This window comes from Microplitis demolitor, chromosome 10 (genome assembly GCF_026212275.2).
Source record: "Microplitis demolitor isolate Queensland-Clemson2020A chromosome 10, iyMicDemo2.1a, whole genome shotgun sequence".
Classification (NCBI taxonomy): Eukaryota; Metazoa; Arthropoda; class Insecta; order Hymenoptera; family Braconidae; genus Microplitis; species Microplitis demolitor.
In genome coordinates this window covers 4248193-4263785 of record NC_068554.1, presented here as the reverse complement: position 1 = coordinate 4263785, position 15593 = coordinate 4248193, and the positions used below count along the sequence as shown (strand labels likewise).

At 32.5% G+C, this 15593-nt stretch overlaps 2 protein-coding genes across 2 annotated transcripts in view; both read right to left on the bottom strand.

Moving 5' to 3' along the window:
- Nucleotides 1–181: 181 nt before the first annotated feature.
- Nucleotides 182–2240, bottom strand: LOC103578249 (repetitive organellar protein). Its single transcript, XM_008559254.2, has 3 exons — nucleotides 2098–2240; nucleotides 1360–2026; nucleotides 182–784 (listed from the first exon to the last, which is right to left on the bottom strand). The coding sequence occupies exons 1-3, from the start codon at nucleotides 2130–2132 to the stop codon at nucleotides 182–184; spliced, it is 1305 nt and encodes a 434-aa protein (XP_008557476.1). The 5' UTR covers nucleotides 2133–2240.
- A 2717-nt stretch (nucleotides 2241–4957) lies between these two features.
- Nucleotides 4958–15593, bottom strand: part of LOC103578256 (dynein axonemal heavy chain 2) — a 31854-nt gene continuing 21218 nt past the window's right edge. Inside the window, exons 34-54 of the mRNA XM_053742458.1 lie at nucleotides 15438–15538; nucleotides 14863–15041; nucleotides 14476–14775; nucleotides 14097–14384; nucleotides 13757–13947; nucleotides 13324–13651; nucleotides 13058–13222; nucleotides 12792–12958; nucleotides 12432–12603; nucleotides 11928–12140; nucleotides 10970–11185; nucleotides 10652–10802; nucleotides 10073–10222; nucleotides 9784–9916; nucleotides 9312–9656; nucleotides 8371–8643; nucleotides 7962–8306; nucleotides 7315–7449; nucleotides 5942–7166; nucleotides 5223–5373; nucleotides 4958–5112 (exon numbers count right to left, since the gene is read on the bottom strand). Coding sequence (XP_053598433.1) covers nucleotides 4958–5112; nucleotides 5223–5373; nucleotides 5942–7166; nucleotides 7315–7449; nucleotides 7962–8306; nucleotides 8371–8643; nucleotides 9312–9656; nucleotides 9784–9916; nucleotides 10073–10222; nucleotides 10652–10802; nucleotides 10970–11185; nucleotides 11928–12140; nucleotides 12432–12603; nucleotides 12792–12958; nucleotides 13058–13222; nucleotides 13324–13651; nucleotides 13757–13947; nucleotides 14097–14384; nucleotides 14476–14775; nucleotides 14863–15041; nucleotides 15438–15538 — 5383 coding nt within the window. The remainder of the gene's footprint in view (nucleotides 5113–5222; nucleotides 5374–5941; nucleotides 7167–7314; nucleotides 7450–7961; nucleotides 8307–8370; nucleotides 8644–9311; nucleotides 9657–9783; nucleotides 9917–10072; nucleotides 10223–10651; nucleotides 10803–10969; nucleotides 11186–11927; nucleotides 12141–12431; nucleotides 12604–12791; nucleotides 12959–13057; nucleotides 13223–13323; nucleotides 13652–13756; nucleotides 13948–14096; nucleotides 14385–14475; nucleotides 14776–14862; nucleotides 15042–15437; nucleotides 15539–15593) is intronic.

Below are 15593 nucleotides of genomic sequence, written 5' to 3'. Positions count from 1 at the left end.
ATTTATCTCGTATGCAGTCTTTTATTAATAAAATAAATTATTATAAACTAAACGAATTACTTTATTATTTCAACCCGTTTATAAAAAATATAAAAGGCATTATCGTAACACAAAAACACACCTGTGATTATAAATACTTTGGATAAGTGCTGGTAGCAAAAGTAAACTATTTAAATTTACGTCATAAAGGCAGTCCAGTTATACAGTTCAAATAAGATTGGTCAGCTTTCAAACTTTCCTCCTCTAAGCGCTTAAGTCGTTGCTTGGCATCCTGAATAATATCATCAGTAGAACTGCTCTCACTGAGGATTGTTTGCGTTTTTGAAAATAACGATCGCGTAACATCGACATGCACAACAGGTTTGATGAGCTGAGCTTCTTCAAGTTGACGTGAAAGACGTACTGACCTCAACGTAAGCTCTTCTATCCTCAATTGTTGTTCTTGCACGAGACTCTGAAGTTGTTTTTTCTCTTCCTCGTCATTATTATTATCAATTTTATCAATGTCTGTCTGCGTACCGACTTCATGTGTACGTATTACTTTACAATCTTTATTTTTATTCGACAACTCCATTTGTACTTTAGCTAATTCATCTTGAAGCTTTTTTAAATTTGTTTCAAATATTTTGTAACCATCGTTATCTTTTTGCAACCTTTTAGCTTCACGTGCAAGCGCATTTTCTTTGGAAATTAGCTCTTTATTTTTGTTAAAAATATACCTTTCTAGTTCTTCTTTTTCTTTTGTTAATTTACTTTCTCTTTCATTTATTTCTTTGATCATATTCTGGAAAAGTAAATAATTTCGATGTAAAATCCATTATTAAATTTAAATTATAGCCCGTGTAAAAAAAATTCGTTCCAAAATAATTAAATATGTAGAATTTCTAAGCTTGAGACAGATTAGAACCAGTGTAACTTCTTTCGAACTTTTGTAATTTTGATAGTAAAAAAAAAAAAAAAAATGTATCTAGGCTGAAAAAGAAGACTTGTTGGTGCAAGAAATATTCTGTACTATGAATTGAAGAGAAAAATTTTCTTGAGACTGGAAAAAATCTTTTAATTATATATAAAAAAATTAAACTATTAAATTGATAAAATAAAAAAAAAATTGATGTACTGATTTTAGAGATTTCTAAAAGTCCATTTTTTTATTTTTTTGTTAAAAAACTTTTATTTTATTATTTTAAAATTCAAAAACTTGGCAGATGTACACCGACTTTACTTTTTTTCATCGTAAAAATTCTAAAAGTTCCAAAAAAGCTTTAATCTGTTTCAAATTTAGAAGTATCACATGCCGAACTTTATTGTAATTTTTTTGGTAAAAATTTTTTTTACACGGTATTAGTATTTATAAATTACCTGAGCTTTCATCAGTTTGTCATCCAATAAAGTAACCTGCTCTTCAATGAAATCGACACGATTTTTAACTTTATCTTCATACTCCTTCAATTGATTTTCATAACTCTCTTTTTGTTCCAACAATTTTTTTCTAGCACAAATAATTTTATGTTTCTCTTTACAAATGTCATAAAATTTAAAATCCGTCTGGCTCTCACAAGTTTTAACATCTTTACACTTTCTACTCTCATTACGATTTGAATAATTACATTTAGATTGACAAGTAAATTTTAATACCGTTAACAATAATGGCAAATCATTATTATTGTAATCATCAATAATGGATTGTCCATCAGAGTCATCAGGTCTGATACCTAAAGTTTCTAGTGCGTGTGCGACGTAGTCACTTTGTAATTTTTGTTTATCGACAGCTTCATTGTCCAAATCAGTCTTTATATGTTTACGAAAATTAATTAACAAGGGAGCTTCACTTGCAAATACAGACAATGTATATGCGTAATTATGATTCCACAAATACTCAGCAATTAATAAATCATATATGTACTGCTTTGCTGATTTAGGTCCGCTGTTGTCTTTATTTAAAGTCATATCTGTACTTTTTAATGTATTTACTAAATTATGACGTAAATGTGTACGGATATTTGATATAATACCGCATCTTTCAAACCTATAAAAATTAATTACTATTAATTAATATTGTAAATAACTTTATTACAAATAAATAAAAATATTAAATACCAAGCGTAAATTGTAGAATAATAATCACTGTCCATAATTAATTAGTTTATGTATTTTTTAAACATTTATTAATTTGTAACTGTGTACTGTAATGTTTTATGACAACATATAAAATGTAAACACCATTTTTCCCGCGATGATAAACAAACAATGATGCTCGATATTGTGACAGAGAGAAATATTTACTGAGTCGGTATGACAGATTTATGTTTCATTATCGGTAATTGATTAATTAAGAAAACAGCTAAGAAGTGAGTTAAATAGTTTTACATTGAAGGGAAAGGGATTTTTTGATTTAAACTCCGAGAATAGAAATTCGAATTAAAGTGATGACGTTTCGAAGTCAAGTAATTTAATTTTAAAAATTATTTTATTGTTAAAAAAAAAAAATAATACTGAGTTTGTATCTCGGACATGAAATTAAAAGTTAAACTTGTGGGCATTTCAAATTTTCGCGCGCAGTTACTGCAGTGCAGCCAAATGAGTGTGAATGTAGAAGACGTCAGGCAAATTTAAAATTATTAATAAATAGAGTAAATAATTGATAAAATGAAATTTTAAAAAATACACATTCAAAAAAATTCAAAATTAATAAGAGCATTTTTTTATAAATAATATTTTTTTTATTATTTGCTATATTTATTTGTAGTTTTAAATTTGTCTGATGTCTACTAATTTCACACTCATCGCAGCCAATGGCTGTGCGCGTCCTTTTTATCTACCAACTTTCCGAGTTCAGAATCAGATTACAAAGACAATCATGTCCGCGTCGAACTAACGTCTCTCGCGTACTCGTATTTTACTTAATTAATTTACTGGGTTTATTCGCGTTGATAATTCATAATTTATGTCACTTTAGCTAACAAAAATTATTACGATCATATTGTAATAATAATATTTAAAATCCACTAAAAATTTATCGTTTAAAATATATTATTTAAATACAGACTGCTCGTAGCTGATAATTTTTTCGTTTTAGTCAATTAATTAAATAAAATCCAAGTAATTAATTAATATTTTATTATTATCGTATCATTTAAGTAAAAATTATTATTTTAAATATTCTATATAAAGCCAATAATATAATTTGTCCATTCGCGCAAAAATATTGAAGTCACATTGAGAAAATAATTTTTTAAATTAAATTTATAATGTTTCAGATCCAGATCCAGAGTACGGGAATAATTGATGCTGAGACAAAAGATCCTCAGGAAAGAACTTCGTCGAAAACAAAATGGCTGCCAAGGTACGAAATTTCAAATTTTAAATTATAGCAACAGCGCCACAGCTTACAAAAGTTGCCGCAAAAATTCAAATACTATTGGCTTGCACACGACACCATTAAATTAAGAAAAGTGTCATGGCTGCGACTCGCTCTAGTATTTTTCATGACCGTTCCTATTAATTGATTGTTTAATTATATTTTTCCGCGTAGTTAATTAGAAATTTATATCATAATAGCTTTATAAAAATATGACGATCATATCGTGATAATAATTTTCATAAAACTACAAGTTTTTATTGGCTAAAATATATTTTTTATGATAGAGTCAACTCGCGCTTAGCTTCTAGGTAAAATAATTTTTTTTTATCATTTGATTAAATAATACTCGAGTAATTTAATGATATTCTTAATTTATGATCTTATTGAAACAAACATCAAGTTGAAAAAAATTTTATTGCTATTTTATATTTTATGGAAGCTGATAAGTTTGATTCATTTTTATTAAAAAAATTAAATTGATGAAAATTTTGAAATATGTTCCAGGGTCAGAATGCAGAAATGGATTTTGAAATCATGGAAGTCAAAGCAAATGATCCTGAAGCGACATCATCAGAAACAAAAGACTGCTCAGGTATGGAATCAAATTTTAAAATTAATCAACAAGTATCGCACTGTTCTAAAGTCGCCGATTAGAAAAATTAAAATTTTTATATCCGTTTTTGGAACTTATGACTCCTTACACGCGTTTTCTTTAATTATTTATTAAAATTTATTGAAGATGATAACCAATAATTCAGCAGAGTAATTAAACATAATTATTTTATAATATTTCATATTAATTTTAAAAAAATTTTATTAACTTCGAGTTGAAAATCAACATTAGCAGTGGAACTATTGTTTCCTAGGATAATCCTGATAGCAAGACTAGTCAGAAAGTTGGCGGCAGGTTCCCATCAACTGGTGAAAATGCTAATTTTTGCATCTAACTTGATAAAGAGCTGCTGCAGTAGGTTGTCGTTAGCTTGCAGCTAGCTTGACTATCAGGGAATAAATCCCAACTAGACTACTATCGAGTAGTCTACTCGATTCTTGTACTTTCTTCCTTATCATCCTTCAATGATGGCGAGTTTCCTTTGGAATCCTTGATATAAAGAGTTTCTGGTCAGAAAGTTGGTGTCAATTAGTTGCGATCAAGTTGATGACAACTTTGAGCTTTTGTTGATTACAAGCTGTTATCAATTTTCTAGAAAGCTGTCACCAGCTTGCTGCTAGCTTGGCTATCAGGGTAAACTTACTCTTCGAGATAAACTTTACCCAGAGCGAATAAAATGAGTCTATTTGAAAGTGACGTTGTCGCTTTCTGGTAAATAAAACTTTGTAAATTATCATTAGAGGTATTCAAATACTATACCAGTCGTCGTAATTACAACATTTTCAATATCAGCTCGTTCTCAAAAATAAATATTGAATTTTCTGATCAACGGATTTGAAGTAATTGGTGACTTTTCAATAAAATCAATAACTTTCTTAAATATCCATACTATAAAATTACGCTTTTTTCTGATGTTAATTAGCTTATTAATAAATCATCAAAACATAATTAGTACTTAACAATTTATTTGAACTTATGTTAAATTAATCAGCTAGACTTAATAATAAAGCTGTTGCTCGCTTAATCCAAAAATCTGGGGTCTCGTATCCAGTTTTTAAATCAACAGCTACCACGAAAGCTGAATGAGTTTGCGTCCCAGCTCTCCAAGGGTAGTAATAACACGGGCAATCATAGATATCTATAAAAAAAAAAATAAACAAGAAATAGTATATAGGAATTCTAAAACTCAATAATTAACTTGAAATGTAATCAAGCTCATCGGAAATAAATAAAATTTTCTCCATCTACCTTTAGGTTTTTTCCTCGTCAGTTCAGTGGGCCGGAAATGAATTACAGGCATGTCACATACCAGCTGCATTGGCGTTGGCTCAATCAATCTACCAGCTTCACAATCCCACCCAGCGCCTTCCAGATAAATAGATCGCACATAAACACCATCCTGCAATTGGTGAGTCGAAATAATAAAATTAATTACAACTCATTATCTAGATATCTACACTGTAAAAAATTGGGAGTGAATACGTATTTTATTTTCATGCAAATGCACTCACTCACTCGGAGTTCTGGAGTCTAAAAAAAATTATTTCGCATGTAGAGTAAATAAGGATTTTTTATGGGCGGAGCGATTTCGGAGTGACGCGGATTTTATTTAAATCTTGTTTTTCCAATAAATAATTCACTCAGATATCAATAATTAAAATATTGTGTTTTTAATTTATAAAATGTTTTAGTAACTCACTAAATTATAATTTCATATATATAATACATAATGAAAATATTAAATTATTGAATAGCTATAGTGACATAGTTTTTATGGTAATGTAAAAATATCAAAGACCTAAGCTCACTATATTAGTAACTTTTTTTATAATTAATATTTTCCGAAATTCCCCTTCGGAGTGAAATTCAATCCGAGGGAATTAAATAAATAAAAAATCATCCACCCCGCATTCACTCCGCAAATTTTTTACAGTGTATTTATATTTATTTATTTATAAAAACTGTACCGTCGGTGGTTCAATAATAGCGTCCTCATCAATATCAATAACATTAAATTCCCAAGTAAGTGAATCAATAGACAAATTCGATTGTCTCGCTGAAGTTTGAAGCACAGCAGTAAGAAAAGCCGTAGGAAAGGTGTAGGCGGCAAGCCAGAACAGTAAAGGCGTATGAGTGGTTTCCGCCCACTTAGCCAAGTGTTGAACACGGCTGATGAGATCTCGGGTCCATGAGCCTAAGGCTTTTAAGGACGGATAAGCTGTCAACCAGGTTGACGGTACACGACCCTCGTATACACACGTGAATATTTCTTCCAGCTCGTCTGACATCACTACCAGTCCTTTGATCCCACGTTGTAAATCTCGTACACTGTCTCGTGTCAATTCAAGTAGGATATTGTACCGTACTATTTCCTGTAGCAACACAACACTAAGTGGTGTCTTATTTGTTGATCCAATTAGTTTCTCTGCTGTCTCGTAGTCGATATTTCTTGGCAGCATTTCTTCTATGTCACTTGCTAGTTGCATCACTTTGTCTTCTTTGGTACAACTGCTACTGGTTATAATTTCATTAGATGACACTTGAATCTGCAGACTCATCAAAGTTTCAAACATTGAACGTGTCTCAATGATAAGTGACGTTATGTCTGCATTCATATGCTGACCAAATACTTCTGGTTTGTCTGTACTCGGCAGCATTGTTATAAAATCACAATACGACTCGAGTGATCCATCACGTGGGACGTAGTAACTTGATAATGATGACAGACGATAGGATTCTTTTGTAAATATATCAGGATTTAAATATTGCTGGACATAGGTCATGAGCAAGCGTCGATCCCAGTCATCAGTTACGTGACCTCCGTAGCATACACCAGCTATCAAATATTTTAAAGCTTCCCAAGGAGTTTCTTCGGGATATTCATCTAAATATACTTGCAGAATATTTTCTGATATTTTAAAGTCTGAGTCATTGAAGCTGTAAATGACATTCCAACCGAGTTGTTGAAATTTTTTACGCTCAAGTAAAATAGAGTGAAAAAATACAAGCGCGAATAAGAGCTTTTTGTATTTAAATTTAGCCTGACAAATATCAAATTGACTTGCTGTAATTAAGCCATAGAGACGTTTCATGTTGGCTTTCAGACCCTTGGGCGGTTCTGTAGTCATTTTAACTCCCGCTTGAAGGATTGATATAGGAAACTCTGACGTTGGGCTTGAACTCAGCCATAGTCTTTAAACAAATTTGCATATTCAATTTTGTACAAAATCCAATTACACCAAAAATACTCTCGAAATTTTTTAGTCATAAATAATATGAAACTATTTAAGTAAATTATTTGTTTAACTAATAATACGATAGATAATTTAATAGCTGGTACCTGAATTCGGGATGTAAGTTTTTATTATTTGTTAATGACTCGACAATTTTGTCTAACGTCGGCATCCAACTAAGTGACAGGTGACAGTTTGCTAAAAATATCCAGGACCCATCTTGCGACCCCGCTTCAATCATACTGATAATAAATGTCTCGTTAATTATTAATTATCAATAACATGAACAATTAGAAATAATGTAGTCGATAATACTCGTAGGGAAGGGGGGTACAATGGGGTGCTTAAGAAATTATTATTTTCGCGGACTCAAATATGTCAAATCTTTTTTTTTATGATATTTAAGTAAAAATAAATTCAGTTTTGCGGGAAAAATGGGATACCCTCTAAAAAAAGTGAAAAAAAATTTTTGGATATTAAATAAATTTAATAAAATTAAATTTTTTTGTAAGTAATTTACATAAAGAAAAATTTAATTTCTTATAATTGGATGCAAAGAAAGAAAAAAAAATTTTTTAGAGTTTTTATCATAAAACAGTCACTTTTTTTTACTGACATTCGATTTTTGAAAAAAGTTTAACGAAAAAAATTCAAAATAATTGTCAAAAACAAAATTATTTTTATAAAATTTTGGGAGTACTCCGACCCCCCTACCCCTTTAATGATTTTCAAATTTATAATGTAATATAATAACTTAGTAGCGATAGGTGCTTGTCCCTGTCCAAGTGACAGTGTCATAAATCTCTGAGCCATTCCCTTACTTTCGGCTAATTGCATTAATTCCGCGGTTGGATCAACGCCCGGAGAAAGGATGAATATCAGTGGTGAGTGTGACGTTGAGTCGTCCAACACTTCCTTGATATCCAAAACTGGCGGCTCCACAAATCTTGTTCCTAAATTATTTACTATAAACTTTGTTACGCTAAATATTACGCGATCACTCCTGCAGCTTCTTATTATCAATATTTTCTGTAGTTCCGTCAGTGATTCCTCCCATCCTCCGGGTAATCTTATTGATTCGGGTTCGATATTCGTGTACCTAAAATAATATTCAATTTATTTTTATTTATTTTATTAATATAATTAATTATTTGAATCAGTACCAATTGTGCCAATCGCGTGGACGTTCTTCAAATGATGAAACTATCCCATGAAGGCCGGGAAATTTATCAAGTTCGGTAATATTATCCCAATTTTCATTAGATAACCAAGTAACTGGTTTGTCCGGTTGGTGTTCACGGTCAAAAACTATTCCGCCTTTCAATAAAAAATTATACTCCGCTGGGTTCATTTTCCCTTGGGCTTGGAGTATTTTTATACACATGTGGAATGAAAATAATAGTTTATGACGCTCAAATAACCCGCGACACGTGTTCCTGAATAATTTATACAAAGGTATATAATATATGTTATCAGATTATGAAAAAAAATACTATTTATCTTTTGAATTTAATGAGATTCTCAGTCAGTACTTACACTTTTTAAAAATTTTTAATGGCAACTGTCATAAGTGTATCAAAATTTTATCTATTAATTAAAAAAAATTCAAGCGTTAATTGAAAAAAGGACGAGATATAGATTAAAAAAAAAATTATTTACAGTTGACATCAATTAGAAGTTAAATGAAATTTTTTGAATGAATTTTAGTTCACAAAATTAAAAAATTATAATTATAAAATGAACCTGAAATTTTTGGCCGCTTTAGAGGCAGTTTTGAATACTTGAAAAATTAAAATGAAAAATTTTTTTAAATATGCAGTAACAATTAATTTTTTTAATTTTCTCAGAGATACTTCTATCCAACTTTTAAAATGGAAATTTAACTTTACACTTTTTCGTTAATTTAAATAAACTATTAAGTGCTCAACAATCGAGCTGTGGTCACAAATCTTACCTCTACCCTGTCTCGGCAAAATTTTCTTTTTTTCCATTAATGCTTTACTTTTTTTTTAATTAATCGATCAAATTTTGATACGCATGACAGTTAAGTCATTGAAAATTTTTGAAAAGTCGGGGGCACGTCTGAGAATGGCCTTAAACTCACGTGTAAACGGCATAAGTGTGATAGTCATTCAATGCATCAATCCTTTCGCTAATTTTGTGTTTTTTCGGGCATTTTTCGATAGAATGCGTAAAGAGATTGATGTAGGAGTCCAGTGAGAATTGATACATCGGATCAATTAAGTACAATTGATTTAAAATAAAAAATAGTATCGTCGCACGTCGAGAACAAGGACGATATTGTTCTCTCGCTTTGTCTATTTCTTTTTCCGTGGCCAACGAGATGACTAAAGACTCTTGGACTGAAGTTGAAGTACTTTTTGAAGTCTGTAATGTGTTCAAGAGGTCTAAGTCGTCCAACAAAGATCCCGAAGCCACACTCAGGAGACTAGAAAAGTTAAGCTCTGATTTATCTTTTTTAAAATATTAGGTATAGAAAAATTAATGCTCGAAAAAGTAAATTTTACTTCTGATAATGTATTAATTAATTATAATAATTATAAAATTAAATATACTGTAAAATTTTGTCTTCTAATTCTTTTAAAGTTCGTTTGCCTGTGGCAATGCTGAGTACCAAGTTGTCTTTCTGCTCTTCGAGTTGTGGCTTTTCCTTTCTCACCGCAATGCCGAGTAGTTGAGTTTCTAAACCTAAGATACGTCATAGTCATATAGTTGTTGCCAACAGTTGAGAGACTGAGCAGCGAGTCAAGAGAAACCATACCATTGAGTATGTCATCTTAGAGCCCAGTTGTGCACTAGTGCTCTCTATTAGCGTTATATATGTATATGTCTATATATATGTACCTTGTTCCTTAATGGCGAAGTTGCATAATGCAGTTTTGGTTGATATCTCCGGACTATAATGTGGGTTTGCCAGTTTCGTTGTTATATATAGACGGAAGTTGTCGTTATAACTAATCATTTTATCATTAAATTTAATCATTACTGCATCACCTGTTACAATTAATTATTAGTTTATTCGCTGAACTATTAAATGCAGTTTAATAAATTTTACATTATATTTTAGATTTAATTAAACGTTAGTATATTTTTTTTATTTTTCCAATGGAAAATAAATATTTTTTACACGTTACTCTGTACTGTAATTGACAGTTTAATGAGAAAACTTTAAAATTCTTTATGGTATGTTATCGGAGTTGATTTGCGAATTAGGTCATTTCTACAGTTCACTTTATAGATTTTTTTTTTATTAGAATTAAAAAAATTTTTTAATATCCATAACTATTTTTATCAGTATTTTTTAATATGAGGTTTCTGTATTAAATTGAAATTTTTTCAAAGGCAAATAGGACAAAGAATGTAATTACGGAGTAGTAATTAATACTGATAAAGTTTGTAATTAATAATATACCAAGTATGTACCTAATTTGATAAATGATCTGTGTAAAATAGGACTTAATATAGGATCTATATGCTCTCCAATATTTTCCAGTAGCACAGGCTCTCCAAATTGTAATGCCAGCTCTAAGACCCTCGTGAAATCTTGCCTGGCAAAGTCGATGACTCGCAAACTCTGCAAGGTTTGATGTAGGTTACAAACAATCTTAGATAATTGTCGATAATATATTCGTAGTGAAAGTCTTTGTATGGAGTAGTTGGAGTAGTATTAGTCGTTTCAGTAAGTAGTAAGTAGTAAGTAGGGAGTCATGTGTAGTCGTAATTGAGTATAAAGGAACTTACGTTAGTTGCCTCCATATTCTTGATCCACTTGACTGCCTGACATTGAGGATCAATAACAAGAGGCCACCGCGTGCTCTGAGTTATAATGATCCCATTCTCGGTGCTGAATTCATCGGAAGGCAGGCCTTGAATGTTCCACTCCCTAATTTTTGTTGGATTGCTTAGGAACTGCTTTACGTCTAATTCGCGGGTACAGGGAATTCCCTTCTCTTGTACCTTTAAAAATCAATGTATACATTTATACATTAATATATATATATTTATTAGGGTGCTTCGTTTCCGATGGTTTTTTTCTTTGATCATCAAGTAAAATATTGTTCTTCTTGCTGAAAAAATAATTCCTGCCAAGATTGAGCTCTTAATTTCAATTCTAAGTACTTATGAAGCTGAAGGTAGCGGCCGTAATGAGTAGCAACCGGGCAAAAAATTGCTGGCCGCTACTTATTACGGCCGCTAGTTTTAGCTTTATCTAATACTCGGCTGCATTTTATGATATCGACGCAGCTTTTGTCGCAAATTATAGAACATTTAGTGTTCTTTAAAAGTGTCCGCAATTACTTAGCTGTCATTCGAGCTATTTCACTTGTAGCCGTTGCGGGAGTCATATTTATTATGAAACTGGCCTTCTTTTGCTTGCAGAGCGTAAACTAATGAAAATACACTAGAAATTATAGAAAAAATTGTATCGGAAATTTTACAATATTTTGCTCGGTGATCAAAGAAAAAAAAACTGCCGGAAATGAAGCACCCTAATTTTTGTATATACTTGTAGTAGACCAATATATCAGCTGGTATTTAAATTACATTAGTTTTTAAAATTCATGTCATAAAAAATTACTTTCGAATGAGGTTTTAACACAAAACTTTTTTATTTAATTTTAAAATAAAATTTGCGGTGAATTCAAAATGAAATAAAATGTCAGTATCGGATGTAAAAGTTTGCCAATTGGTGTCTCACCTCTTTCATCCAAATCTCAACGAGTTCCTCACGGTAATTGGACAAGAACGGACCTAAGTAAGATATGAAAGCAGTTGATATGAGGCAATCACCGGGTAGACGCTCATAAAACTCCCCTAAGGACTCTACTGTCTCTTGCCATCGAAGATGCTCATCTGAGAGACCATTCACTAGCATCGCTGCTCGTTCTAACTTTATCTTCAGCAGATTAGCCTGATGATAAAAGAGAAAAAAAAATAAGTAAAAAATAAGAGTGAAGAAAAAATACAGCAAAGCAAAAAGTTGAGTTTAAAATAAAAATGAAGAAAAAAAACATTAAAAAGAGTTGAATTTTGTTGCAGAGAAAAGTTTTCACGAGATCCGTAATAGATCCTCGCGGCCAATTTGGCCGCTGTTGAAAGGGAGAATTTGTTGAATACTTCCGACGTCTTGCATCATTATTACGTGCTTGAGGAGGCGGTAAAAAAAGATCGATATTGCAAGTAGAGCTTTTCAAGTACTCACCAGTCTAATTAGGTCTTCCTTTTCCTTCATCTTCGCGTCGTACATTTGCTGTAGACTCTCCAACTCAGAACGCAACTTTTGCAATTGTATTACGGCTTCGTTGTAGGCTATTTCTTTTTCTCTCAGTGATTTAAGTGCTAACTCCAAGCGTTCTCTTTTAGGTGCCACTATTCTAGTGATTAAAATTATAATATATATAACACATGCATTCGTATACGTTGTGGGGAGTTTAATTATTTATACGGCTCTTAATTTAAAACAAGTAATTAGTAAATTTAGTGTTGATTGTTGGCGTATAAAATTAAAGCTCTCAAAACTTTAACTTGCATTTATATTTTTATCTTGACATGAGATTATTACCTGTAGAGTTTGCCGTATTGTTTCATCGCAATTACCCACATGCAAAGTGATTTCGCAGCAATTGATACTTGGCCTACTTTATCCGGATTAAATTCCGGATTTGAAGTATACTTTCTGATAGCTTTCAGTGTACGATCTGTTATACGGTCTTTATTAAAGTTTTTCAACTGCAATGCATTATTAATTAATGGTGATTAATTAATAAGAGCAAAATGATAAATGAAAAAAAAAAAAAGTTAATTTTATTTAGCCTCAAATCCACTAACCGAATATAAGAAATTGACGTCGCCTAGTTGTCGCTTGGATTCCGCCCAAGTTGGCTCGGAGTTTTTCAGTATCATCACTGCCTCCATGACCATTTCAACCCCGGGGGGCGGCCGAGCAAATGATTTTATCTCGGCGAGATCTTTTTTATTGAGAGTATCGAGTGCCTATAAAAAAAAAAGCAAAAAAACAAACAACTTTATTCGTTTACCAAACTTTTAAGCAAAAGAGTTTGATATTGTTATATAATTGTGTAAGTATAAAATGCCTTCATAGCTTCATCCAGCGCGGGCTCGACAGTTTCGAGATCAGCTCTCGCAAGCATCTCCAACTTCTTGCACTCCTTAGACTCTTTCTCAATGCGAATAGACCTGGCAATGACATTCTTCTGTGTCTCATCCGCGTCTCGTCTTTGGTTGACAATTGTCACTAGGTATTCCTCACAATCCTCAGTCGCTTTGAGTACCTGTCTCTGTGTCACTTCTAGTTCAACTGCCATGTCATTTACCTTGTCTTTGGTTTCATTGATCTTAGTAAGGCCACTGTGAAGTTTGTTCGCTTGCTCAGCAACTTTTTGTCTTCTACTCTCGAGCATGCTAAAATTCAAGTTGAAACAAACAAAAAATGCACACATTTGTGTGTGACATGATGAAACAGAGACGCGACTACTCAACTAAACGGAGATGAGTTTAAAAGCTTACTTTTTGTAACCAACAACGAGTTGAAGAAAATTTGCTGGTGTCACGTAGCAGTATCTCTTCATCTCCATTGCCATTCTTTTCGAGTACTGTATTACCGTGTCGTGAATTAGAGCAAAGGTCGCGGTAATACCGTCGACCATGCGTTCTTGCAGTGAATAAATTGGTGGTGTGGTTTCTGACCTCGTGGGCTCCTGGCCAGTGGAAATAAAGTAATAAAAGAATAACAGTGGGATTTTGATCAATTGACTATCCCTTTATTATTATTGTTATTATTTTTGAATGTCATTATTATTATTACCAGGATTTTTTGTTTTATTATCGAACACAGAATTACTCTTACCAGTTTGTCCACCCCAGTGATTGTCGTAACGAGGCTAAGATTCATGAGGAACTTGTTGCCGACTTCCAAGAGTGCTTCTCTAGGCCACGCAAGAAACCAGTCGATCGTTGTGCAATTTATCAACGACGGATATTGCCTTAAACGATTGCGAAACTTTTCACCAATTGGATTCATACATAACATGATGTGCATATTAGCGCGCACGCGTTCAAACATAAATAACATAATTGATTCGGTCGTTGGTATGATACCCGCTTTGGTGGCTTCTTTAATCAGACGGTTTTTAATCTATATCGAGTGAATAGAGTGAATGAGAGACCTAAATCTTGTCGATAAAATCATAATTTGAGTTTATTGTAAGCCCGTTAACGAAACAAACCTCTTCAATTTCGTCGGTTTTGTGTAAGTTTGGGACTTGACCAGTTCCGAGCATGCTGTTGACGATTTCAAGAAATTGCTCCTCGACAACCTGAGAATCGTGAAAAAGAAAACTCGTTGGCGTGTTGTCCACTCCTGTCATTGAGTAAAGTCTCTTGAGATCTTCACGAAATTCTAGAACACCGTAGTGCTTGGTTACTTGCACTTGAAAGACTTTCAATTCGCTCATGTAACTGGCTATTTTAGACAGAGATTGCCTTCCACTACCACCAATTCCAACGAGCAGCATGTTACCGCGTGGCTGAAAGCCCACCGCAATTCACCATTGAGTATTGAGTTGTGAAAAGTTCCATTTACGATTTTTATTATAAAATAATATTTTAGTTACTTGGGAAATAACTCGTGCAATCCGGCAAATGTGCTCGACAGCTTGACTAAAGAGAACGAGATTAAGTCTTACAACTCCCGGTGACGTATTATATTCCTCCATCTGTCTTTCAATGTGACAACGCACTGGATGCATGTCCTGCAGGTCCTCGTATATGTTCCGGGCGTTCATAAAGGTGCCTATAATAAAAAAGTTTGAGGTAAAGCGTTTTGTGCGAAGTGTGCAAGAAATGAATAATTCATCAGTCCACAGTAGACGAAGAAGAAGCTCTTTTCTTCGTGGATTTCTGGGTGACATCGTCTTATTCGCTCTGATGGAATTTCTTTAGATTCATTTTTCTTTTTATTTATTTTTCTTTAAGTCTTCTTTTTTATGGTGCTATACCAGACCCGAAAGGATGAACTCGTAAAGTCTCTTACCATGATGCTCGCTCGCTTTCAGTCCTATCATCTATATTCGTAAATTTTTTATCTCTATCTTTTCTTTAGCTCTTTACCTTACTCTCGAGTGGAGAAGAATTTTTACGAATACTTACTGTGAAAGAGATTGGAGCCTTGAATTGAGAATACACTTACCAAATACAGGACAACGTTTTTCCGGGCACAGATTGTGAAATGTCAGCTCAAAGTATTTGCCCAGCTGTTCATTCACCTTTGAAATCAACCAATCACGGTCCCTGTATATATGCTCTCGATAAATTATAATAACAAATTCACACTTTGGCAATATAT

Excerpts from the sequence above, each read along its gene's own strand:
- LOC103578249 (XM_008559254.2), bottom strand. The coding sequence starts at position 2,132 with ATGGACAGTGATTATTATTCTACAATTTACGCTTG. Across the intron at positions 2,027-2,097 it reads TATTCTACAATTTACGCTTG|GTTTGAAAGATGCGGTATTA; the intron begins GTATTTAATATT and ends TAATTTTTATAG. Across the intron at positions 785-1,359 it reads ACAAACTGATGAAAGCTCAG|AATATGATCAAAGAAATAAA; the intron begins GTAATTTATAAA and ends TTACTTTTCCAG.